Here is a 27945-nt window from a genome sequence, read left to right as displayed (position 1 = left end):
GCTTAAAACCCACCAAATTTCACTGAAAAATATGTTTCTGATAAAATGCTCCATTTGCAATTAGTCAAACAACTATATATGCCCATTCCAAATGTTGCACCATATTACATAGACGCAGATCCTCAAAAAAAAGCAAATTTTGCCATGTATTTTGAAACTTTTGAATATTTTAATTACTTTTAAAACAACAACAATAATAATAAATGTAACACTCTATAAGAAAGTTTCATTTGTTTGTCTGCTTTTTCCACCACTTAGCTCCAGTGACGTTGGACCCAAACACAGCCTACCCCTGTTTGTCTCTCAGCAAGGACCTGACAAGTGTGTCCAACACAGGGACAATGCAAAAGTTGCCAGATAACCCTGAGCGCTTTGACCATCTTGTATTTGTACTGGGCTCCAAGGGTTTCTCCTCTGGATGTCATTCCTGGGAGGTGGAGGTGGGCAAAAATAATGACTGGGTAATCGGTGTGGTGAAAGCATCGGTAGCAAGAAAAGGCAAGATATCAGGCTGTCCAGAAGGAGGATTCTGGACTATCGCTCTCTCAGATGGGCAGTACACAGCCATGACCACTCCACGAACACAGCTCAAGCTGAAAGGTCATCTAGAAAGGGTTCGGGTAAAGATTGACTATGATGCTGGAGAGGTCAGCTTCTTTGACTCAGTTGATGTTGCACCTCTCTACACATTTACTGACCATTTTACTGAGATGATGTTCCCATTTTTCTGTCCGGGAGCGAATATAAATAGAAACAATCCAGGGCCATTGAAGATCTGCCCAGTGAGAGTGGCTGTGTGGAACAGTGGCTCCTGGTGATAGTTAGCTGTATGCTGGCTTTATTTTTTCATATAATACCGTACCAGTCAAAGGTTTAAAGAAATTTATTGTAATGCTATTTAGACTGCAGAATCAAGGTCAACTCCCTGACCTTGACCTAGACAGCAAAATAAAACGTGTTGCCTTTTATTTTGACAATCCTATTAGACATTCTGTTGATTGTTTAATGGCCTGTTTCCACAGAACAATATGGTTGGGTTTGGTACAGTATGGTACATATTTATTTTCAGTTTTGCTCAAAGGTACCAAAATAGCAAACTATACCGTACAACTTTCTTGGCACTCTATCCTAGATGCGCTACTGATTGCTATTTGCTACAGAGAATCGTCACAACAGCATGCAACAGGCCAGGAGAATGACAACACAGGAGAGCTCATCCAAACTCGTTGTTTTGTGACATACAGCCATGAGAATGACGTAAAACTAAACTTTCTGGCATATACAATTCTTAACAAGGGCACTGTTGACGTTAGAAATGCAAGCCTGATCAGACTGACTCGTACTGAATGTTTCTGTACTGTGCTGTACTGTTCTGGACCATACGGCTCAGCAGAAAAGACGCATAAGTAACTTTGCTACTTTTTCAGCTAGGGGGGTTTCACGATTGGACATGTTTGCTGTGGTCTAAATCTAAAGGCTCGTACACACTAGAACACTTTTCACTCATGTTTATCGTCAGCGTTTTTCAAGTCGTTTTTCTGCATTCAAATACAGGCGATTATCATCTGTGTTTAGCAGAGTGAACGTGCTTCATGATCACCCCCTGCTGTTAGATGCTTAAAAAACTTGCAAGTCATGAAAGAACCGTGAAATTAAACTCACCTACCATCAAGTCCTATTTGCTTCTCTCCACTCCTACTGACATTCATGTAGTAGATGGTGTAGTTGTGTTCACCTCGACTGTTTTGCTCTTGAGTTCCTTCAAGTGGTGTTTACCGTAACTTTAGCAGCTCCAGGCATGTGAAAAAAAGTGCCAATCTGATTTGTGGAGAGTTTCCCAGTGATGGGTCGCAGCTGAAAGGGCATTCGCTGCCTAAAACGTGTGCTGGACAAGTTGGTGGTCATTCCTCTGTGGCGAACCCTGATTAATAAAGAGACTAAGCTGAAAATACAATGAATAAATGAGTGAATGATTGGTGGAGAAGAAAAAAAAACTAGCATTAGGCGCTTCTTTAAAAATGATGTTTTTACGTCTGGTGTTTTGTGCGTTGGTGTGCACGATCACATTGGCTCCCTTTGTTTAGTCACGAGCCATTAAACTTCGACAAAAAACATAAGCATAAAGCATTCCGATGTGAACGGTTCATTAGAGTGTGTCCATTAAAGTGCTTTTCCAACTGTCTGAGCTAACACATGTTTAGCACCTTGGCTGCTGGTGTTTGAAAATATGTGGCACTTACACTAATAGCAGTTGGAAAAAAGCACTTGGCTGTGAAAAAATGCTTAAATGATTTAATCCTGTTCTGTGCATCTGTTCCTGGTGCCTCCACAGTTTTGGATGCATTCTTGGACACGTGTAATATAAATTTTGGCGAATTTAAGCAGTATATAATCAGTGTATTCTCATCAGAGTGGTCTAATAATAACTACAGATTGAAATGATTTTTTCTGATGTAATATTATATTCCTAAAACTTTTTATTCTCTATGTGTTCTCTTAAAAATAAATATTCTCTATAGTTCTTAAAATGTATGGTTCTTTATTAGGTGCTTTTTCACAGGAGGAACATTTCCGTAGTTTAAATAACAATTAGCGGAAGTGTCAACTTTTTTGTCTTTTTTAATGGCAGGAACTATGTATGATTTTAGATCTAGGAACACATTTTGAGAGGTCTAAATTAATTCCTATTCAAAGTTGAGTCTGTCATATAGGACATAGAATCATGTAAACAGTTTACATGTTTACATATTAGTAATAGAAAGGCAGATGGAGTGTGATGGAGTGATGCTGAAGTCTAGGCACTTTTTTACTCCACTTTTAGATGTTTTTGAAAGCTGTGATGAAATTCTGCTACTGATGCACATCATATGTTATTTCAGACTTCCTACTGGCAGTGTGAATGTCAACAGGACATTTAGTAGAATTTAGTTCTCTAACTTCATTTCTAATTTTTTTAAACCTTGTTTATTATCCTTTATTAAGAGATTACTTGTTGATACTTATTAAAATGACCTTGTATTTCTTTCTGCTCATGTCTGAATTGCAATTTAGGCTTTAACTTTAGTATGCTGCAGCAATAAAGAGTTGGTTATCTTATTAGAGTTTATTCATTGTCCAGTAGCTCTTTACCATTACTATCAGTGGCTGAGCAAAGTTAAGCACACATCCTATTTTTATAGCAGTTCTTAGCTCACATTGTTTACATTCATGGGACAAACCATATGTGCATTATGTATTTTTTTCTGAGAACTCTGCTATCAGAGAATTCACACAAGAACAGCTCTGTTTTCCACCCCTCAATAGTTATCTTTGAATTCAGTGAAAGTTCAGGCAAAAGATACAGTATCCCTCCTTTTTCTTTTATAGTTTTGTTGTACGTTAATGTCACATAGTTCTATAATTGAAATCTATTAAAACAAACCAGAACACAATTTTCGAATCAGATAAAATGCTGAAATCTCACCTGCGAAACGAAGTTCAGGCATATAAGCATGAACTTTAGACCTTCAGGTTTTGAAGCTGTCAAGATAAACTGTCAAGTGCGCCCAAACCTTTGATTGGCAGTGTATGCTGTGCAGTTTTATGAACATTTACTTCAGTTAAATGAAACAACATGTGAAAACAGAAAAGATTATTGATATTTATTTAATTTTTCACAATGTATACATACAATTCATATATATACCAAGTTATATACTAACATAAGCATTGTTTAAAATGTAAAAAATAAGTGACTGTGTATATATAAAATCCATCTCTTGTTGTTTGCTTGAGTCCATGTTGAAGTAATGTTGTAAGAAATTGCATAAATCAATAAATGCTAAATATTTGAAATGTCATGGTGTGTTTTGCTGTGAGAATGACAAATTATTTTGCTCAAGAAGCTGGTTCCTTTTTGGTTTGTTTGCTTTATTTTACATAACATGAGACTGAGGTTATCGGTTATGACTGGTCTTATTAGCGCATTTATAACAGGTAAAGTTTGCGTCACAATTGGCCTCTTGATGAACCTCCTTATGTAAGAATGTTTCCGATTGTTCTTCTGGTTTACCAGGGCATTGTTTTTCCAGTGTAGTCCATGTATCCACCTTGATCTTTCTCAGTTAGGCTGCCAATGACACGCAGCATGCCTTCCACACTTTCTCTGGTGTCGAGTGTTGCCTGGTGGACAAACAAGGATTTACATACAATTAAAATATTGTAATGTTGTTTAACAGAGACCATCATTGTGAGCTTTGTGCCTCATGTTCTGGGACTGCACTGTCACTATATAGTATTTACATTTATAAGTGTCTTATGAATATTAATGTCACTATTATCGTTCCACAGTGTATAACTTTTTTTTTTAAAACTCCAGGTTTACCTCATAGCTTCCCATGTCTGTTCTCACCCATCCTGGGTGAATAGAAATGCAGAGGATCTCATCTGCCTTTAAATCTCTAGCAGTGTATACAGTCAGCATGTTAAGAGCCACCTGGAATAAAAACAGATGCATGACTTATGCCCTATTCACGCAAGGGGTTAGCGTCAACACTTCCCATTCACTTTGAATGGGTGGCGTCAGGTATTGCTGAACTGCATTGTGGATCTGTCGGTGCCATTTCAGTGCCATTGCTCGCTGCAGAAGTTGGGAATTTCTCAACTTTTTAGGCGAAAATGGACGCGTTAGCCAATCAGATCACTTTATGCAAATACACCAGCTTAGACAATAATCAATTGCGGACTAATTTCATTGGCTGACGCTGTATGATCGCGTCAGCCTCAACTTCAGTCACTCCCTCTGTCAAGCGTTGACACTGAAGCCTTTAAAGGCTGATTTATACTTCTGCGTCAAACACCGGCGTATGCTACGGCGCTGACGCATAGCCCTTCGCCGTGGCCATCGGCGTCACTAACGTGCACCTCTCAAAAATTGTAACTACACGTGGCAACGATGTGTAGCGCAAGCTCTGTGATTGGTCGGCTTGGTAGCGCTGACGAGTCTGGGCGGGACCGAGAGCCGCGCAAATGGCGCCAGCTGGACGCGAGCACAATGGAGCGATTGTTTACAAGTGTGGAGTCCCGTGAAGGAGCAACTGATGGAAAGTTTTGTTTTGTGTTTACCTCATAGTTAAAGTTGTTGCACGTCTGCCGGTTCGTGCCTCAAAATGAGCGAGTTTGAGCCACTTGTACATCCAGAAAGTGTTCAGGAAAAGCAAAACAGCAGAGAAGAAACTTGACACAGAGGAACATTAACACCTCACTGCCCACTAGTGTTTCGGAAGTGTTAATTCAGACCAACAGAGACAGCGCACAGAAGTATAAATGCACAGCTACGTGCGTTGCATGTGCCATGGGTCACGCGGGTCACTTGACGCAGAAGTATAAACCAGGCTTAAAATGGGCGTTAAAGTTTGTTCACAGGACAGCTTCTTATTTGCTTAAGATTTGTTGAGACAGTGTTTTAAACAGACTATAAACCAGTATAGAAAAGTTGATTTATTGTGTACCTTGCTGATACTGTATGGGAACAGTGGGAATGGCTCTTTCATTGATGGGATCATGCTTAAAGATGCTGCATCCGTGGAGATGTTTATCACAGCTGCTTTACCAGGTGACATCCCTGGTTTTCCACTGGCTTTAACTGCTGCTCGCAGATACGGCAGGTACTCCTGATAAAAACACCAACAAGTTTAAGACAACAATCCAAAATAAGGTAATATTTTAGATCTCTTTTACTACCAAAAATTGCTTTACCCTAATGACAAATAAAGGTCCTATCACATTGGTGTTGAAGGTGTTGTGCATGTCCTCAACAGAACAAGTCAGCATGGTTTTTTGTGGCAAGATTGCAGCATTATTCACAAGTAGGTTCAAACCCTTCTCCCCCAGTAGGGAACCCACTTTCTTGGCAGATTCTTTGATACTGGCTGGATCAGCAACATCTAATATAATAATAAAAAATCAGTCTTATGTGATATTACTGAACCCTCTTGAAGGCTAAAACAAGTCAAATTCCCATTTACCAAGCTTCACAAGGGTGACAACATCTGGATTCTTTTTAGCCAGTTCTCGCAGTACCTAAATGATAAAAGATAATAGTAATAGTAAAATACACAATTCTTGAACTACCTTTAGTCTTAAGCTCTTGAAAACTCACCTCAGAATTTGGTCCATCAGTGTCACGACATGCAGCAAATATTTTTGAGCAATCGGCCTCCAGGAGTTGCTTGACCATTTCTAAACCCAAGCCTCGGTTGGCCCCTGTCACAAGAGCAGTACATGCGTATAATGCTGCCATGTTCAAAGGTTATAAGTCTGGCTTTACTGTCTAACCTGCCACTCTATACAGCTTTTTATATTCAAAATGAATGCCACTCCCCATACTGCACTTACAGTGTGTTGTCCAGCACCATGTGTGTAAAATGCAGGATCATAATGAGTAAACATGACATCGGTGACTCAGCATATACTTATCAGTAATGATTTGAGTAATAAAACTGTTGGACGCTTGGATGCCTTATATTATTTAATGTCTCAGGAGTGAGTTTAGAGGTTAAAAGTATTGACTATAAAACACAGTTATAGAGAAAAATCTGGAAAGTATGCCACTTAAACTGATGAGGTGATTAGTAGCTCCATTGTGACCTTGAACTAGGTATTTATCCATTGGTTGCTTGTAGTAAATTAATCATTCTTGGTACTTCAAATAAAACCATTTTTGGGGTTATTAGTTTATAGTCATATAAACTAACTTATCATATTGATAAACTTGGCTATATAGAACAGGACACAAAATGCAGAACAAGGCCTGAATGGCTGAGACAAGGATTACAGAGATGGAAGGACTGATTCTCAACTGCCACTGGGAGATGACACTAGCAAGGTCACCAGTCCTAGAGCAGACTCCTAGAGTCCTAGAGGGGCATACTATCATTAGGCACGATTGCCTTGAACAGTGTCCAAGTGCTGTTGTCCACCTCCCTACTCCCCCGATTGCCTGCACTCACACTGCATCTTGCTTTCTGAACCTGAGTATACTTATGTCATTAATGAAGCAACTGTTCTGTTTTACAGAAAGAGAAGTGGAGCACAGTGGAGATTTCTTCATTCATTTTCTTGTCGGCTTAGTCCCTTTATTAATCCGGGGTCACCACAGCGGAATGAACCGCCAACTTATCCAGCAAATTTTTACGCAGCAGATGCCCTTCTCTGGGAAACATCCACACACACATTCACAAACAATCATACACTATGGACAATTTAGCCCACCCAATTCACCTGTACCACATGACTTTGGGGGAGCACCCGGAGGAAACCCACGCGAACGCAGGGAGAACATGCAAACTCCACACAGAAATGCCAACTGAGTCGAGGTTCGAACCAGCGACCCAGCAACCTTCTTGCTGTGAGGCGACAGCACTACCTACTGCGCCACTGCCTTGCCGAGGAGCTTTCTTTAGTTATATCATTTTAATCTTTTGAGATGCAGTGACACTATCAAATATTTTGCGAACCCTTGACATTCATAAATTATCCAGCCTGATCTCACGAGAAAACGTAAGTATTTTCCATTTTGCCAGTTTTGTGGCTAATTCATATGAATTTGTACGAGTACAGTCGTACGATTTTGTATGAAAAGGAGGTGTTGTACCTAACCCCGCCCTTAAACCCAACCGTCATTGGGGGATGAGGAAATCATACTAAATTTTACGAATTAGATGGAACGAAATCATTTGAATTAGCCACTAAATTAAAAAGTTACGAATTGCCATGAGATTGTGTTGAATTATCATAAAAGTCATTGTGCCGCTGGTATTAGGAGGTTTGCTGATGGTGCAGCAGACGTGCAGGAGAGTTTTTTTTGGCTTTTTTAACCAATTACATCAGTTTGTGTTCATTGAGAAATAAGAGTGTTTTTTAAATCCATATGAAACAGTCCCTTAACAGTGACATTGTGTCTTCAGTTTCGGGCTCACACTAAAAGCTTACCATGTCAAAGCCCAACCGAACTGCACTCTGGCACACCTCTTCCAATCGTGCCAGGGCCGGCCAACTGAACTATGCCTGGGCCCAATTTGGAGCATTCACATTTCTCAAATGAACCAGGAAACGTACCTGGGCACGGTTTAGATACTGTAGCAAGTGCACCCTAGGTGTATCACTGGGCAAGGGCCCAACATGATGTCTTGGTAGAACATAGTTGTAAAGTTAAGCAAGGGGGCTAAGGGTGCGCACACTAATCTAACTTGACTGTGCGCCCAGATGCATTTTACAGTTCATTTGACAAGTGTAAGTGCTCCGAATCGGGCCCAGGCACGGTTCACTTGGCTGGCCTTGGCCTGGTTGGAAGAGGTGTGCCAGAGCGTGGTTCATTTAGGCTTTGGTGTTGTACACTTGTAGTGAAAACTGAACATGACACGTGACATTTAAGAGACTATTTCATAGCTTTATTAATCAATCTTACACTTCAATAATGGAAAACTGCTGTAGTTTATTGAAAGGTCGATGTTGACCCTATTAGAATGGTTGTGCATATTAATGAGCTCCATCTAATGCTATCAGAGCTCAACGCCTCCCCTCTAACTTACAAACACACATGTGCACATGTATTGTACTCAGAGATCATACATGGAAACTAATCATAATTTGTCTAATCATATTTTAACAATTTGTGTGGATGCCTTGCTTTTTTTTGTGGTAGAATTTTTATCTTTAATTGACCAAAGAAACAAAAGATTTTCCCCTTAGTTGTGCTGTGGATAAAATATAAACTAAATATAATTATACCTAAGAAAGGGACTGACAGAATTTTATTTAGCATTGTATTTTGAAGCATTTAAAACACAACTGGCATTGAATAAATTGATTGTCATTGTATCCCGCAATTTGCATTGTGAAGAGCTGTAAACCAACTGACTGTAAAGAACTGTAGTCTACTGTGTCCATTGCATAGAAAACAATCTGTAAAGATCATGGTGTGGCTGGCTTTATTGCATCCCCTATGTCTCCCGTTTTCAAAATAACAGTCCCACATGCATAATAAGCTTAGATAAAGTTAAAAATAAGGTAACAATTATCTTCTGGTTTCTTGTACTGGTCTGGGTGACGTAGAACAGGGGTTCCCAAACTTTTCAGCCTGCGACCCCCAATATGACGATGCCAGTGACTCGCGACTCCCAATATCCTGGTTATGAATACAGAAACCTTACATGCAATGTCACACACAGACCAATACACCCAGGGATATTCTTCGTTTAATGTCAGTGCGGTAAATGGGCCAGAAACTTTAACCTGGTTTATAAAATCAATCTGCTGCATCTGACGCTATTGCTGTGTCTTTAATATAATGTAATTACCACTGGGGTCGCAATCCAATAGAACTAGTAACTATAAGCTACTACAGTAACTATTTAGTAATTATAAACGACTATATTTTTTCTCGCCTGTAGGTTATGGATAAAATATGGTCATTCCTATATGATTTAATAATAATAAATAGATTTTTTAAAATCACCAGGCGACCCCCCTTCATTGTCCCACGACCCCTCGAGGGGTCCCAACCCCCACTTTGAGAACCCCTGACGTAGAACATCACCTAAAGTATATGCAAATGTTGATGGTGTGCTAACTAATAGTCCTAATTAAAACATAACAGTCTGTATTGTGTTCTGATAGGTCTGTTTTTCACCGGGGGTTTACACTCATGGGTTTTACATGAGCATGAGGAAGCAATGGTATTGGTGGCTCAAAATGTGGCCATTTACATGTACTGAACTCTTGTTATACAGTACAACCATGCCTAGATATATCCACATTCTGTTATGGCACCTATACTTTTTTGTACTAACAGATCAATGATATTCTTTTGGATCTTCATGTATGAAAGTCGTAGTTGAACTTTGAATATCTTCACACAGGCTGATAGATTTGCATGTGTTTGAAAACCAATATAAAAGTGCTAGACAGACACTGAATCTGGCCACTTTTCAATCCCCCATTTTCAATGGTTTGGAATGCTGGACTGAAGGGATGTGATGGAAGTACATCATTTGTCATTTAGGGGCTCCCAATGGCATTATGCAAATAGGATATTTAGGACTTTTTGAACCTTATTTAGTATTCTTTATAAACGCATTACTATTAGATATTACAGTGACCTTGTGTTTCTTTCCACTCATGCTGGCATTGCATATTAGGCTTTCATTTTAGTATGCTGCAGCAATAAAGAGTTGGTTATCTCACTACAGTTTATTCATTGTCAAGAAACTTTTTATCATTCGTATCAGTGACCAAGCAAAGATGAGCATACACTGTTTTTATATTAGTTTTTAGTTCACGTTGTTTACATTCATGAGAAAAACCATGTGAATTATCTTTTTTTTTTCAGAGAACTCTGTTATCAGAGAATTCACATAATTACACATAACTCTTTTAATGAAGTGAAATTTTAGGGGTGCTACTTTATATTGTGACCCTTATACCTGTGAACTAAGAGTATGTGTAAGTATTATGTAACAACAGTGTGTGTACACTACATAGTATTTGTGTAATACTGGTGTAACTAATCACATGTATCACCCTACTGAGTAGTGTGTAACGGAGGCCAGCTAGTAAGTGCTGTGGAGGTAAACCTCACTCCTCTGGAATCTAACGCCCCATTCACACAGGGCTTCAGCGTCAACGCTTGACTGAAGGCATGTCTGAAGTTGAGGCTAATGCGATTGTCATAACAGCCAATGAAATGCAGTCATCAATAGGCCACTGTCTAGCTTGTGTATTTGTATACAGCGATCTGATTGGCTGACACTTCCGTCGGCGCTTAAAAAGTTGAGCTAGTCCTAACTTCTGCAGTGAGCAGCGACTCTGAAGCATTGACGCTGACGCCCCGTATGAATAGGGCGTAAAGGTGCTCTAGCGACAGATACTAGAGGCTTTTTCGAGGTCTTTAGCCTCGAACGTTGCCGGTAAGATACCAGCTCGGAGCGGGTTGGGTGGCGTAGGACCGGTGGGGTTACATTTATGCTGTGACCCGGATGGGAGTGAGGTTGAGGTGAGTGTAACGGAGGCCAGCTAGTAAGTGCTGTGCACGTAAACCTCACTCCTCTGACCTCTAAAGGTGCTCTAGTGACAAATGCTAGACGCCATGGTCTTTAGCCTCCTTGGTAGAGGACCCTACTCCCATGCGGTAGGTCACCGGTTCGATACCAGCTCGGAGCGGGTTGGGTGGCGTAGGACTGGCGGGGTTACAAGTGCCTAAGTACAAATGTGTAACAAGACCTTGGCAACTACACTTTTCACATTGGTAAGTACACGTGTAACAATAATTATTTTTTATAACAATTTTGATTTTATAACAAGTTTTTCTACTTCCACATAGTCTTCAATATTACAATCCCAAAACAGAAAATAAAAACTAAAAAAATAAGTGATTTCTAAGTATACTTTGACTTGTATTGTCATTACAGATAATATAATTAATGTTATTTAATGTGTTCCTTGTGATTATAATAGTTTTAAAGCATTATACAACGCAACTTTTTTAGGGACTGAAGACAGCAAGTGATGAAGTGTTTCAGGTGTAATTTTATTCCCTTCTTCTTGCAAACAAGTCCTAGGATGGGCAACAGTAAAAATTTTTGTTGTTCTTTGTTGTCTTATATTTTTCACTTAAAAATGTGCCACTTATTCTTCATTAGAGAAAGGTTGAGACAGCAGACAGGCCAGTTGTTTTAGTATGCCCCAAATTTTAGTATGTAAAATGTTTCAGCACACCAAAAAGGTTTTAGTATGGTTTGTGTTTATGCAAGTGAGACAAGTGTGGTGCTAATCGACAAGAGAAGGCACCAATAATGGTCCATACACCATACTAATCCAGCAATACAACTGTTTATTGCTGGTACACACAGCTGATATCAATTATCACAATAATATTCAATAATCATGAATCATACTCATGAACATCATTAATCGAAATACAACAAAAAATGGAATAAAAGGCTTATAATGCGAAATAAAGATGAGGTTACATGATTAAAAAGATAGATAATGAAAACTTCAAGCAATTTGATACAAGTATATACAACCTCAGAGACGTGCCATCATTTCCCTCTTCAAAGACTGGGGAGCCCATTGCCGTCACATTGGAAAACCAACACGTGTGTCTGAGAATGCCGGGCGATGCACGCTTATCCCACGGCTAAGCTTCTAATGTTCCAGCAAGAAACCCTCACCTTTATAGTCAAAATTTGGGTGCTGGCCAAAGGTCGGCCTAATACCGTAGGTAAGAGAGTAGGTTGAGTTGATCAGGCCCACCTTCTCTCTCAGCTATGTGCACATTATTTTTGATTGTAAAGCACAAATTTGAGGTTTGTAGTGTCAGCATGATTATCTAGAGTCAAAATTCTACAACCTGAAATTTGGAGAAAGTTAACCTTAAGGTCCGGAGACCCTTCTCTGTTCATTTGGTTTTTTGTTCAGCGCAACAGGAGAAAATCAAAAAATATTCCATTTGTTACACCAGTCAAATACTTGTATCTTCTTTTCCACAGTCAGGACTTTGTAATGTGTGCAGAATGTGGTTTTGCATTGTCTTGTTGAAATATGCATGGGCGTCCCTGGAAAATAAGTCTTCTTGAAGGAAGCATATTATGCTCTAAAATCTCTATGTACTGTTCAGCATTAATGGTGTCATCACAGCAGTGCAAGTTACCACTGCCACAACTCCAATACCATGACAGATCCTGGCCTTTGGACTTTTTGCTGGTAAAAATCTGGCAATCCAACGCAAACTCGCATCAATTTGTAACTTTTTGATTTAGTGACTAATTCATATGAATTTGTACGATCTAATTTAAACAATTTAGTACAATTTGCTCATCACCCAACGACAGTTGGGGTTAGGGGTGGGGTTCGGTGCCACGCCTCCTTTTTAAAATAGTACATTTTTGTTTGACTAAATTTGTATGAATTAGCCACTAAACTGACAAAATGCACATTAATTACATTGCCTTGTGAGATCAGGCTGGGTGATCCTTTTCTTCTTTGATCTAGAGCACAAGGCCTCCATTTCTCCCATTAAATGCCTGTTCATTCACATTTCCAATGTGCGATGGTCCATCTGAGATGTCTCAGAGCCCAGAGAAGTCAATGACACTTCTGTACACTGTTAACATAGGGCTTCCTTTTCACTGGCATTTGTTGATGTAACTCCATATAGTGGTACTTGACAAAAGTTTGCCAAAGTAGCCCTAAGCCCATGTAGTGATATCACTGATAGATAAATTGCGATTGTTGATGCAGTGCCGTCTGAGGGATCGGAGATCATAGTAGGTCATCTTAGGCTTGCCCCTTTATCCTTGATGCACTGAAATTCCTCCAGATTCTTTGAATCTGTTAATTATGTTGTGCACTGTTGAAGGTGAAATATCCAAATGTCTTCCTATCTTTCTTTGAGGAACATTGTTTTTAAACATTTCAATAAATTTCTCACATATTTGTTAGCAAACTGTCAATCTTTAGCCCATCTTTGCTCCTAAAGGACTAGACTTTTTTTCTATGCTGCTTTTCTACCAAATCATAATTTCAAACACCTGTTGACATCACTTGTTTCAAATCACATCATCATTTAACCAATCTATCTGATTAATAGGCCTAAATTGCTCCTATCACCACTGTTTTTGCAATGTGTTGAAATTTTCAAATGAAATTAAGTTGACTAAATAAAACATGGACTTGTACATTAGTCAATTCTGAATTACAATAAGACTGGCAGTACTAATGATTAAATAGTTTGCATCATGTAATCCAGTATACTCACATGGTAACTTCTCAGAAATTGTCCACTTACTATAATGTGTAAAAATTTATAAATATTAAAAGGTTCATATTAATACCTCAAGGATATACATATTAGTATCTAAAAAGTACAAAAGTGTTCCTCTTAACATTTTGAGGGATTAATAAATACTTTTCAGGTACCAATATGAACAATTTAAGTACAAATGTGTTCCTTTTCAAAAGGTACCACCCCAGTGACAGCTTGTGTACCTTTATTTCTGAGAGTGTACTGGCTTATTATCTGCCTAGGGTATTTACTGTTCATTAGTAGTTGTAAAGTATGATCTTATTTTGCATCCCTAATCCTACCCAAAACATAACCAATGTCCACATTTCTAACTATTAACAAACAGCTAATTAGTAATTTATTTAGCTAGTAGTATTAGCTAATGGTTTAGTAATACTGTGCATTGTGAGCTAAAGTGTTACTGCAACACCTTATATTGTAAATCCTGTACGTGCATCATAAATCCTTATAAACTGTCCACTTATTAAACAGTGTAAAAATGTCACAATACTCTGTGCAACTTTTTATTAGCAGTGCACTTACATGTTAACTCCTCAAGAACTGTTCACAAGTGTGATGGTTACTGTTCTTTTCAATGAGTCTTGTTAAATGATAAACTCACAAAAACTTAGACACAACGCACTCGATGAAGTGAGGGACGTCTCTGTGATGGGGTTAGGTGAGCGCATTAAAAAGCACTGGATGTCTCGCAGTTTGCACTGCACCATGTCTGCATCCAGACACATCTCTTTGGATGCCTACTAAAACTCTGTATGGATGAGCAAATTACACAAGCAATATGAACCAATTTGTATATCCACTGTAGTTAGATACTACTTACACATCTAGTTGTGTAACCATGTACTCCAAGTTTGCATGCATGAGGGTGCATGTAGGGGCAATATTGTTACTTATAATTACATATTAAATATCTGATCTGTCATGTTTAAATATTTTCTTAAATCGAAAATGACATTGTATTGATCAAAAATGTGCATTCAGAAAAAAAAATCTAAATGTTTGCAGTTTTAGTTTGTTTGCTTTATTTTACGTAACACAATGAGGTTATCATGAACATTTATGAATGTTTTATCACCGCATTTATTACAGGATCAATATGCATCTTAATTGGCCTTGAGATGAACTTATGTAAGCATATCTAGTTGCTCTTCTGGTTTACCAGGGCATTGTTTTTCCAGTGTAGTCCACAAATCCACCACTTTCTTTTTCAGTAAGGCTGCCAATGACACGTAGCATCCCCTCCACACTTTCTCTTGTGTCGAGTGTTGCCTGGTGGACGAACAGGGATTTACATGCAGTTATAATATTGCAATGATGTCAAATAGATACTGTCATTGTCCTTTTTGTGTTTAAAGCCTAGTTTTCTATTTTGGTTCTGGCTCTTTCACAAATAAAAAGATCTTAAAAGCAACAACAACAACAAAAATCTACTCCACTTAAACTTTTTTAGGTTCTTCTCTTGGACATTTTACAATTTTTAATCCATGATTCCAACCAGACCTATGAAATGAAATCTGGAATGTTGGAACACTTTTAGCTTTGTCTAGCATAAATGATTGAATTGGATTAGACCATTGACATCTTGCTCAAAAGTAATACCAAAGAGTTTCAGAAATTGACATATTCAATGTTTAAATGACATCTTATTTACATTATAAGATGAATTTTTTTATAAGTTGTTTACATTTTAGGACTTTTTATTGAAAAAAACAAATGTTACACACATACTGTTCGTTATGGAATGCAAAAACTTTGAAGCTCAATATCTCAAAATCATTCAGAAGGCAGATAGAACCTTATAATTCCAAGGTGACGTCTATAGTTAAAGACAGACAGAAATTTACAAGTCAAAAGTTAGAGTGTAATAATCAACACTGAAAACTCTAATAAGTTGACTGAACAAAAATGTATTGTGTAAACTCTTTGCCTCAATTTAATTGAGAAACAGAGTCTCCCAATACTTGCATATTTAAGTTCATTTAACTTGCTGGTTGGTAGATTATACTTAAATTGTTCAGTTCAGTGTGTGTGTCTCTGTGTAATTATATACTATGAAAAAATGTTTTAAAGAAAAATAAAGTAGCTATTTATTATTTTTTTCTGATAAAAAAGACCTTCTAAAAGGTTGCACATATTAGTATTTTACAGCAAAGACTACATTAAAAACAACCTATTTTTTAAAGGATTGTGATTTTGAGCGTACTATACTTAAAATCTTAAGTTTATGCATTTTCATTGTATACAAGATAAATTAACTCATATTTTTAGGTGACAGGACAAAATGCTAAATTTTAGTAATGTTCTGTCAACTTTACTTGAATGTTTAAGTAAAGACAACCTGCTTTGCAACCATGAATATATTTGAATACATTTTTTTAAAAACCAGAATACACGAAAGTTAGTTGATATTGAGGTGCTGAGTATTATAATATATTACAGCTAAATCACCCTACAGCCCAAGACTGATTACTCACTTAAGCTAAGCAGGGCTGAGCCTGGTCAGTAGCTGGACGGGAGACCACATAGGAAAAATTAGATTGCAGTTGGTAGTGGTGTTATTGAGGCCAGCAGGGGGCACTCAACCTGCTGTCTGTGTGAGTCCTAATGCCCCAGTATAGTGAAGGGGACACTATACTGTCAGTGGGTGCCATCTTTTGGATGAGATGCTAAACAGAGGTTCTGACTCTCTGTGGTCATTGAAAAATCCCATGGCACTTCTATACCCCTTAAAGAGTAGGGGTATAGCCCCGGTCTCTTGGCCAAATTCCCTCCAACAGCCCTTACCTATCACGACCTTCCAATCACCAAATTGGCTCTGTCCCTGTATCTCCACTCCCCTCACAGCTGGTGTGTGGTAAGCGCACTGGCATCATTGTCCTGTGGCTATCCAAGTGGATGCTCCACACTTGGTGGTGGTATTGTAAGAAGTGCCTCTAATAATTGTGAAGCACTTTGTGGCTATGTTAATACACCATAAATGTGCTATATAAATACACATTACTTACTTTTTATAATTGGGCCTGCCGCAGCCATGACATGGCTGCAAACTTTCTTTATTATTAGAATGTGAATATATTTTCTAGCCATTTTGGCCTGGAAAATAGAAACTTGTAATTTTCAGTCAAAGTATACAAATGTAATTACAGAAGAGTCAAGCTTTAAATACCAAAACTCTTTGGTCATTATTTGAGTGAGATAGTAATGGTCGGTTTTAGTTCAATGATCTAAGGCAAGTTATTATTGCTTCCAACCCACTCTGGGACCCATTGCATCATTGTACCGTTTTAGAATGGATTAAAAAAATGGTAAAATTTAATTAGGAGAGCTTTTTAAAAAAATATGAAGTATTTCTTTAACTCTTATTACTGATATTGGCATGACCTTATTTAGATGGTCCCTTTAACACAATCTAGCGTCGAGCCAACAACTTAAACCAATGTCATATTGACGTCAAATACTGACATTTATTCATCAGGTATGGCAACCAAAATCCAACATCTGATAGACGTCATAGTGGTAACATCCACACAATATCAAGCTGTAACATCATCAAAGTTCTGATGTCAACCTGATTTTCATTTCCAAACAAAATGCAACGTCCCCACGACATTGGGGTACAACATCAATCTGATGTAATGTTGATGTCTCGCGCCTGCTGAAGGCTGATTTATACTTCTGCGTCAAACGCCGGCGCATGCTACGGCACTGACGCATAGCCCTTTGCCTTGGCCATCGGCGTCGCTGATGTGCACCTCTCAAATAATGTAACTACACTGTTGAGTCTGGGCGGGACCGAGAGCCGCGTGAATGGTGCGAGCCTGATGGAGTCCCGTGGAGGAGCTCCAGACGGAAAGTTTTGTTTTGTGTTTACCTCATAGTTAAAGTTGTTGCACGTCCGCCGGTTCATGCCTCAAAATGAGCAAGTTTGAGCCACTTCTACATCCCGGAAGTGTTCAGGAAAAGCAAAACAGCGGCGAAGAAACTCAACACAGAGGAACATTTACACCTCACTGCCTACTAGCGTTTCGGAAGTGTTAATGCAGACCAACAGAGACGGTGCGCAGAAGTATAAATGCACAGCTACGTGCGTTGCATGCGCCGTGGGTTATGCCGGTCACTTGACACAGAAGTATAAACCAGGCTTAAGTGTTTAAGACCATTTCAGTCATCTTCTCATCAGTGATATGCAACTAAACAGTCTCTAGGTCAATGCGTGTAAAGATTTTGAACATCTTTTTGGACACTTTTAATGCTTCCAAACAGTTTTCTTCAATTATAAATCACCCATGTCTTGAGGTAGTTCATTAAGATGTGATTTACCTTCTATGTGTGATTTGATTGGATGGGAATCACAGGACTGATTTTTCTAATCCCCATAGACAAGAAAAAATAAAGTAGTGACTGCAGGTTGAAGGAAAATAGTGAAGAAAAAGTAAAGATACAGCGATAAAATGTACACATTTTTAAAACTACTTATTAAATTACAATTCCTGAGAAAAACTTACAGTAGTTTAAGTGTTTGTAATCAGTTACTTTACACCACTGTTAGAATATAACTAGACTGTTAGGTTGGGGTTAGTTTAAGTTGACATGTACTTGCAAAGTTTCTTGAAGTCAGTTAAATGTATGTTGAAGTTATATTAAGCAGACAGTCTACTAATACTCAAATGAGAATTAATTGGCATGCAGTTCCAATCCAACTTTTAGTTTACAAAATGTGCATTATTGACCATCAAAATAAGGTTTTATCCTGATACTATTATTACTATTATCTTTCGACAATGTACAACTTTTAATACAAATCTAGGTTTACCTCATTGGTTCCCATATCTGTCCTCACCCATCCTGGGTGAATGGAAATGCAGAGAATCTCGTCTGCCTTTAAATCTCTAGCAGTGTATACAGTGAGCATGTTAAGACCTGCCTGAAAAAAACATAGATGCATGACTTAAAAGTTTGTTCACTCTGCAAATTCGGATTCGTTTCACATTAGTTGAGGCTGTACTGGCTTGGAGTGTGTAACAGTCAATAAACCAATAATATCTGAATGCAGCCTTGATGTTGCAAGTTGAGACTGCATATCTGTGATGCAATGTCAGATACAATATATATATATATATATATATATATATATATATATATATATATATATATATATATATATATATATATATATATATATATATATATATATAGATGTTTGTTTATTAAACTGTCAGGAACAATACATTTAGCTTTCAAAGGTGTTAACTTGTTTGTGTTTCAAAATATCATCCTTTTTTAAATGTCCACTATAGTGGACACCGGAACCATCTTAATGTAATTAATGACTGAAATGAACTGAAGCAGAGATAATTCTTTATAAGATAGTTGAGGGAGACTCTGATTTAGTGTCTGTTAACTATACTTTTCGTAGTTCGGCTTTCTTTTAGACTTAACTGTTTCTGGAATTATTAATACAAAAAGAAAAAATGGCTTTTGTTTTGTTTTTGTTACATTAAGATTGGATTGTTATCCATTTACAGCCATATCCTGTACAGTTTTGTTGTCTGAGTGGCAGTCGTTTCAAACTAAAATGGTCCTGTGGTCCACTACGGTGGACATGCTGTTAAATTAAAAATAAAAACAAAATATAAAAACTCTAAATTGTAGAATTTGTTGACCCAAAGGATGTAGGAAATCATAGAACAAAAAAAAGGGGAAAAAATGTTCTTTGGGTCTTAGGAGGATATACATATCCAAATTAAGATAAATGTACAAATACAAATGTGAACTTTCTTTCAGAACAGTTCACTAGGATTCTTGCATACCTTGCTAATACTGTATGGAAAGAATGGGAAAGGGTCTTTCATTGATGGGATCATGCTCATGGATGCAGAATCTGTGGAGATGTTGATCACAGCTGCTTTACAAGATGACATCCCTGGTTTGCCACTGGCTTTAGCTGCTGCTCGCAGATACGGCAGGTACTCCTGATTGATCACATCCACAACCAAGAGTTTCAGATATTGCAAGGAATAAAGTAAGCTTTTTGATTTCTTTAACTAGCAAAAATTGCTTCACATTACCCTGATGACAAATAAAGGTCCTATCACATTTGTGTTGAAAGCGTTGTGCATGTCCTCAACAGTAGCAGTCAGCATGGTTTTTTGGGGCAAGATTGCAGCATTATTCACAAGCAGGTTCAAACCCTTCTCCCCCAGCAGAGAACCCACTTTCTCAGCAGATTCCTTGATACTGGATGGATCAGCAATGTCTAATATTTAAAAAAAAGAAAAAAGCAGTCATAAGTGATATTATTTCAACCTCCTATAAACAAGACAAAACGTAAATTACCATTTACCAAGCTTCACAAGGGTGACAACACCTAGATGCTTTCTCGCCAGTTCTCTTAGCACCTGATTGATAAAGATAACATGAATGATCAACACAAATTTCCTAAGCTGTGTTCTGTCCTAAGCTCACTTTAAAAACTCACCTCAGAATTTGGCCCATCAGGGTCACGACATGCAGCAAATACTTTTGAGCAATGGGCCTCCAGGAGCTGCTTGACCATTTCTAAACCCAAGCCACGGTTGGCTCCTGTCACAAGAGCACTACATGCATTCAATGCTGCCATGTTCAAAGATCATAGGTCTGGCTGTGTCAACTAACCTCCCTCTCTATACGGCTTTATATATGGCAAGCAGTAGGAAGACCACTCCCCACTGTGCACTAGCAAACTGTGTCCTGCAATATGTTTGTAAAAGCATAACTTATCAACACTGATTTGGGTAATAAACCTGTTGGATGCTTTCCAAAAAAACGATCTTTGTAGTGAGTATAGAGGTTAATGATGAGGATTAAAATGATCTGCATACCTTCACAACTTCTGTACTGCATCTTGGTTGAAGCAGCTAGTTCACTCAGTTGTTATCAATCAAGGGGGTGGGGGGTAAGGAGTGATTCTAAACTGCTACTGGGAGATGATACTACTGTGGGAAAGGTCTTGGTCGTAATGAGTTTCAGCTGGAGGAGCAAGTCTCTGGGCTTTTGCAGCTGTGTTTAACACATGGCGGTTCATAACTTTTTGTACAGTTATGTTGGGAGTTTTAGGTAGTGATTTTTTTGTGGTTTATAGAGCTACTATTGTAACTGCTGTCATAAAGCAGTGATAATATATAATATATAAACTTGTTTACTTCAATAACTTGTGATTATTTTATTCTGTATAATTTTAGATTTTTGGTAATTTTATAATGCTTGTTGTTGACTTATTTACTGATCTATGGCTTAAAAAAATATTCTAAAGGTTTTTGGACATGTTTTAATTTCGTTCCCATCTTTTCTAGAAAATATATCACTTGCGGGTTGGTCGATCGCATGAAAATGAAACAGGAAAGTAACAGCAAGATTTAAGGATGTTTCTTTTGTGAGTTATAAGTCATCCAGTCAAGAAATCTAAGGCTGTTCCCCTCCTCTCTTAGTTTACAAGCAGCAAAAGTGATATGTGAATGTATTTTTGTTTATTAATGACTTCAAGGTTGTATGCTTAATGTATGTGAATGTGTCTGATGTTGTTATTGTACTCAATCTTACTCAGTTATAAGGTGTTGCTGTCAGCATCTGTGCCGATAAGTGCATTAAACGTCTGTGAAAAGGAATCTCAGCCTTCGCCATACAAAATAAATGTACTATATAAACACACACCACATTACATTACATTACAATGTTTCTGTGCTTTCTAATATCTTTATGGGGGTGGATGTGGTTAAATAAGAGCAATGCATTGATTCAAAATGACATGAACTGACCTGAACTGCTTGTGTGTGGCCTGGAATATTAGTAATTTTTTTTTTTAAACTATAAACGTTTTCCTTCTCATTCTTTTATTATCTGTTTTAACACATTTTAATGTTTTTTAATCATTTTTTGTTTTAACAATTATTGTATTGTCTTTTGTCTTTTATTCTTGTTTATGTAAAGCACTTTGAATAACCATTGTGTATGAAATGTGCTATAAATAAACTTGCCTTGCATTGAAGACTCTGAAATGACTTGTTCAATTAAACATTTTTAATAACCATGTCGTCTGTTTGATTAGTGAACTGCATTCAGCACACGTTGTTTCATAACTGGATTCATTTTTTACCAAGAGTTGAAGATTTCATACAGTGTGTAAACAGTGAGAAGTTGTAATGAAACTTTCTTCAATAACAGCTTCCCTGTAAAGTAAAGTAAAGTACCTTCACAGTGCAGGGCGCAGCATCTTTTCAAATATGATGCTATCCACATAAATGTCAATGTATCAAAGTCAATCACATATAAATAGAACAAAATGTACTTACAATGAAGTCATAAGCAGGTGTTTCTTTGACTCGTGATCAGAATTGGTGCTGTAGCATATTTCTAATTCAGGTAACCCTACCATCAGAATTTACAGAATTTTACAGAATTCGGTTATACACCAGATGTAGGTTCTTCTTCTGCTATTTATTGTTTGGTTAGTAAAATAGTCCTTGAGCACCATCAAGTTGTTGTTTGATTTAACATAGTCTTTAGCATGGATGGACAAGAGATTATATATCTTCTGTTTCCAAGAAACTCACAGCATGTTTGCTTTGGTCTGAACTCTGAACAGACACACTAATAGGCTGTTATTCATATAAAACAGTTTATGTCACAGGCATTTACACAGAACTCATCTCAGTGTGAAAATCAGTTTGCTTATACGAACAAGAAAACAACAACAACAACAAAAACATAATACTTAGCAAAAATAATCCACAGTTTTAGATCTTAATTAGCCCATAATTTAACCACAATTAAATCTGATTGAAAAAAAAATTTAATTAATAGTTTACCCAAAAATAATAATTTATTTAACTTTAAATGATTATAAACCACCATGGGCTCTATTTTGACAGTCCATTAGCAAAACGCCAAGCGTAGGGCGCAAACATATATATATATATATATATATATATATATATATATATATATATATATATATATATATATATATATATATATATATATAAAGTTTTATTTTAAAAATAACTATAACTTTGTCCACTGCTGCATCGGAGGGTGGGCTTTCATTGTCCAATGATGATCCAGACCCGCTCGCCCGTTCCGGGCAGGTGAGCGCTGTCAAAACGGATCCTGAAACTGACATGTTAGGCGTGCTTTCCCGGGCTGCTTCGGCCGTGGGTTGGAGATGGTTTATCCTCCAGCTCCGCGGCCGGACCAACTAGAGGGGCGTCCCTTTCTTCCCGGAGGTGCACAGTAGGCTCACGCGGTCTTGAAGGGCACTTTTTTCTGCTCATGCTGCGTGTCCCTCCACCCTCACCACTCTTGACAGTGGAGCGGCCAGGGGTATGTGGTGATTCCTCAGGTTGAGTGCGCAATGGCGGTCAATCCGCGCGGCGCCTCTTCTTGGCGGGGTCGGCCTCGTCCCCCATCCAAAGCCTGTAAGTTATCTGCCTCCCTCGGAGCTAGAGCTTACAAGGCTGCGGGCCAGGCTGCTTCTGCCTTGCATGCGATAGCCACCTACCAGCGATACCAAGCGCAGGCGCTGGCCGAGCTGCACGAGGGTGGGTCCAACCCAGGCTTACGAGCTTCGCACCGGAGCCGACTAAGCTCTTCGGACTACTAAGTCCGCTGCGTGTGCGTTGGGGAGGACGATGTCCACACTAGTGATCCAGGAGCGCCACTCCTGACTGATATGCGTGAAGTCGACAAAGTCCGCTTTCTTGACTTCCCCATATACCAAGCTGGCATGTTCGGCGACACCGTCTGTGAATTCACCCAGGAATTCGAGGCGGTGAGAGAGCAGCCTGATGGGTGATGTCTTATCGGCGGGTCCGTAAGCCCGCTCCACCCGCCGTGCCATCCATACCAGCTCCTCGCCAAGGGCGCCCGCCCACGAGAGCTGCACCCCCCTCACACACGCCTCTGGCGAAGCGAGCGCGTCGAGCACCTCGGAAGCAGGCAGCCTTCCCTGCCTAGAAGGCCGCTAAGTTCGGCAACGGACTGCGAAGCATCCCTGGGACAGGCCATCTGGAGAAGAGGGAACTTGCTCTTTCCCCACTGGAGGGCGGGGCCCCATTTCCAACGGCACTTTTTACTGCCATGAAAACATCATTAAAGAGCACTTTTCCACTTCCCCAGATGTGACAGCCTGAAATCTGCCAGTCTGGGACGCTATGCTTTCTAGCTTGCAGGTTCGGTGCGTTTCGCCAGTGGCTCACGAGCGCTGGGAGGACGGTCTCCTTTCTCCCACCCCTCGAGCCTCCCCTCCGGAGCTCGGGTGCGGAGTGAGAGCAAATCTCTCACCACCAGCTCTTCCGTGGGACCCGTGCGCTTCCCAGATCAGCACACCCACTCCACGCTGCCCCACTGCTGGTACATCAGCGATTGTATGCTATGCATCAGAGACGGATAGCATACTTCATAATTTAGCGATGTTTCTCAGATGAAAGAAGGCAGTTTTTGTGACATGGGATATATGATTTTCAAAAGTTAAATTGCTGTTTAATATGACACCCAAATCTTTTATAGTAGCGCTAACGCTAACTTTGTATCCCTCTAATTGTAGATTGAGTTGCGAGATCTGCTGTGTACAGGATTTAGGCCCAATAAGTAATAATTCTGTTTTGTCTGAGTTTAAGAGAAGAAATTGTTGGTCATCCAGTCTTTAACATCTTTAATACAGCCAGTTAGATTAGACAGTTCAGACATCTCATCAGGTTTAGTTGAAATATATAATTAAGTATATTAGCAGTGAGTACATTAGCAATTGAGTATACATAGCTGTGAAAGCTGATCCCATGTCTTTTAATAATGTCTCCCAGAGGTAGCATGTAAATTGTAAACAGTAAAAGGCCTAAAACTGATCCGTGAGGCACCCCATACTTTACTGGGTTGACTTGTGAAGGCTGTCCATTAATATTCACAAACTGGTAACGGTCAGTTAAGTATGTCTTAAACCATTGTAGAGCTTGTCCCTGGACACCTGTAGACTTTAAGTGATTTTTGAGGATATTGTGGTCAATGGTGTCAAATGCCTCACTAAGACCGAGTAAAACTAATAGCGAGATGCCCCCTTGGTCAGCAGCTAAGAGTATATCATTGGTTATTTTCATTGAAGCGGTTTCTGTACTGTGATGAGCCCTGAAACCTGACTAAAACACTTCAAAAATATTGTTCGTCTGCAGAAAGGAGCATAATTGGGTTGAAACTACTTTTTCTGATATTTTAGACATAAACGGAAGATTTGAAATAGACCTTTAATTAGCTAAGTTGCTGGGGTCCAGTTGCAGTTTCTTAATAATAGGCTTAATAACAGCTAGCTTGTAAGAATTTGGAACATGGCCTATAGATAAAGAAGAGTTGATAATGTTAAGAAGAGGTTCTCCTATAGCAGGTAGCAGCTCTTTCTGTAACTTTGTTGGAATTGAGTACAACATATACGTAGCTGGTTTAGAGCTGTTTATAATTTTATCTAGCTTTTCCTGTTCTATGATTTTCAAGCACTGTAGGTTATTATGATTCAGTGAAATATTTACAGGATTTGGAGAAAAAGCCGTTGCAGAAAGTTTAATATCTCCTATTTTCTGTCTAAAGCCTTCTATTTTTTTGCTGAAAAAATTCATAAAGTCATCACTACTAATTTGCGGTGGAACATTTTGTTCCAAAGATGACCGATTATTTGCTAATTTAGCAATGGTGTCAAATAAACATCTAGGATTGTTATGATTATTTTCTATCAGTTTGCGTATTTGCTTAGCCCTGGCAGATTTTAGAGGTCTCCATTAGCTGGACATACTGCCTTTGTACGCAACTCTAAAGACTTCTAAATTTGTTTTTTTTCCATTTACGTTCCAGGGCACGGGTTGCTGTTTTGAGAGCGCGAGTATGAATATTATACCATGGTGTAATTTTATTCTCTCTAGCCTTTTTTAATTGGATGGGTGCCACAGTATTTAGTGTGCTAGTAAAGATGGCATCCATACTGCTGGTTACTACATCAAGATCGTTTGAGTTTGCGGGTGCATTACGAAATAGAGAAAGATCAGGTAAGGTATTTATAAATTCATCTTTGATTGATGGAATGATAGTTCTACTAGGGTGAAATATCGGAGCGAGTTTGCTAATTTCAGGTAAACACAGCTTATATAAGAAGTAGTGGTCTTTAATATCATCACTTTGTGGTATAATGTCTACATCAATAAACTCAATTCCATAAGACAGAATTAGATTTAATGTTTGCTTTATCCCCAGTGAGTGTAGTAAATCCATAAACGCGAGCCCTAATGTATCGTTAGCGTCATCTATGTGGATGTTAAAGTCACCAACAATTAGTATTTTATCAGTTTTGACTCGTAAGTCAGAAATAAAATCAGAAAACTCTCTTAGAAAAAACATAAACAAAGCATTTGAGATATACATTAACCAGACCGTCAATAGTGTTTAAACAGCTAATAATTATAAACAATATCAAGATATAGTAGCTCTGGGAATTGGGAGAACATAAATGGCATTGTGCTTACAAGTCCTCTTAGAGTGGATGTGTTAATGATTGCTGCTTTGTTACAGGCCTACTGTCCCACTGGCTTTGGCTGATATTTGTAGATATGGTAGATACACCTTCATAAAAAAAGAGAACAGTTACATATCTATTTATTAAATATTTATTTGTCACACTTATAAAGTGATGTTTACTCTTGGCACAGTTCACATTTCTAAAGTTCAGTTTTAAACTGTTTATTTTAATATCAAGATAAACTATCTGGTACTGCTTTCATTATGGCAATAAATGTCAGTTAAAATGACAAACACATTATTAGCATTTAGCACTGAATAAAGTACATAAGGTGTACCTGAGGTGATCATTGTCAGTTTATCCTATTGTTCAGCTGCAAGAAATAGAAACCATTTCTAAAATAGAAGTTTCATGTGACTGTTAGCTTAGACGGGTAAATTTAAATGGTGAAGGTTACAAAAACTTTTAATATGGAAAATACTTCTTCTATCGCGTGTCATTGCTTTTAGTTAGGACACAGTTTAGATTCGATAGTCAGGCACGCTCCTGTTGATGTCGTGAATCTGGCAACCTGTGCTTGCATTTCAGGAGGAGCTAAGTGTAAAAGTGTTTAAAATTAGGAGTGCAATATCTAGGTCAACCCCTGGGTGTCAATCTTACATACTGCATCTTTACCTGTTGCCAAGTTTAGTAAGCCAGGCTCACCCAAAGTGGCCCTTAAGTGTTTTTTTGTGAATTCAGGTGCATTCCACGCCCATTTTCATCTGGTGTATTTTGCTGTGTCATGCTGCCTGTCATTGAGTTTGAGAAGTAAAAAAAAAAAAAGAACAATTAGACAAAGATTTCGTGATTTCGTTGATCTATGCTATCAATTGACACTAACAGTAACTCATTGTCATACTGGTTAATGATTTGCAGGTGTTATAAGCTTAGTAAAACAGTGGCAGTTGTTTCAAAGAGAGGTGTGGTCTCTGTAGAGAAAATAAAATAAATGATATGATAAATGATAATGTATTTCCAAGACGTTGTTTGGTTTACTTAGAAAAACATGAATAACTTATTTGTAGAATAACCGAGCTGACGTTTTCAATAAGCTCTTTGGCTTTTAGCTTCAATATGCAACAAGCAGTCAAAGCCGGATGTCGTTTGTAAGGAGCCAGACCTTACATATTGACATCAAAATGCTAAATGTAATTCTGACTCCAGAATACTCAATATAGGTACATTTTCAATTTATACCCAAAAAAGAAATTTATGGTCATACTTTGTAATCAGAAAAAATCATTACAGACTTTTGAATATAAAATGAGGATCTTAGTTGTGTACCATGTTTTCCAGGTAAGAAGACATAGTGGAAATGTGTATCTAGAAAGAGGGAAGAAAGCAGACCCTTTTGTGAAGCTAATAGGTCTTGGAGAATTTGACTCTGGCAAATTGCATTTATGCAAGCATGACTACTGAATGGTAGTTGATCCTTAATGAAATGCACCCACAAGTGTCACAAAGTGCAAGATGGAATGTATGTGTACATCACATTTGCTTGTTGACTGGGAATCAGACTGGGCATCTGGTC

General features: G+C 38.4%; 2 protein-coding genes and 1 non-coding gene across 7 annotated transcripts in view; 1 reads left to right on the top strand and 2 right to left on the bottom strand.

The window, feature by feature from the left end:
* Positions 1 to 21911, top strand: part of trim35-12 (tripartite motif containing 35-12) — a 28322-nt gene extending 6411 nt beyond the window's left edge. For 2 of the 4 annotated variants that reach the window (XR_012401218.1, XR_012401220.1), the window contains exon 6: positions 286 to 980. This is a non-coding gene — a transcript (tripartite motif containing 35-12). Of the gene's footprint in view, positions 1 to 258; positions 981 to 21177 lie in introns of those variants that run through there. The other 2 variants (XR_012401219.1, XR_012401217.1) reach the window with 2 other exon arrangements.
* Positions 3627 to 6308, bottom strand: zgc:123284. The gene is given in 6 exon segments (NM_001037411.2): positions 3627 to 4161; positions 4364 to 4474; positions 5490 to 5651; positions 5737 to 5924; positions 6006 to 6060; positions 6140 to 6308. Coding segments are annotated over 6 exon segments (771 nt in total). The 5' UTR covers positions 6281 to 6308; the 3' UTR covers positions 3627 to 4047.
* zgc:112146 lies at positions 14845 to 20735 on the bottom strand. Of its 2 annotated transcripts, XM_073940625.1 has the most exons (8): positions 20707 to 20735; positions 20501 to 20575; positions 20325 to 20428; positions 20190 to 20244; positions 19915 to 20102; positions 19657 to 19818; positions 18660 to 18770; positions 14845 to 15115 (listed from the first exon to the last, which is right to left on the bottom strand). In XM_073940625.1, exons 1-8 carry the CDS (start codon positions 20726 to 20728, stop codon positions 15002 to 15004), a joined length of 831 nt encoding a protein of 276 aa, XP_073796726.1. In that variant the 5' UTR covers positions 20729 to 20735; the 3' UTR covers positions 14845 to 15001.
* Positions 21912 to 27945: the final 6034 nt, after the last annotated feature.

The sequence above is a fragment of the Danio rerio genome, chromosome 3, assembly GCF_049306965.1.
Source record: "Danio rerio strain Tuebingen ecotype United States chromosome 3, GRCz12tu, whole genome shotgun sequence".
Classification (NCBI taxonomy): Eukaryota; Metazoa; Chordata; class Actinopteri; order Cypriniformes; family Danionidae; genus Danio; species Danio rerio.
Note: the sequence above shows the minus strand (reverse complement) of the source record. Positions and strands in the feature narration are given on the sequence as shown.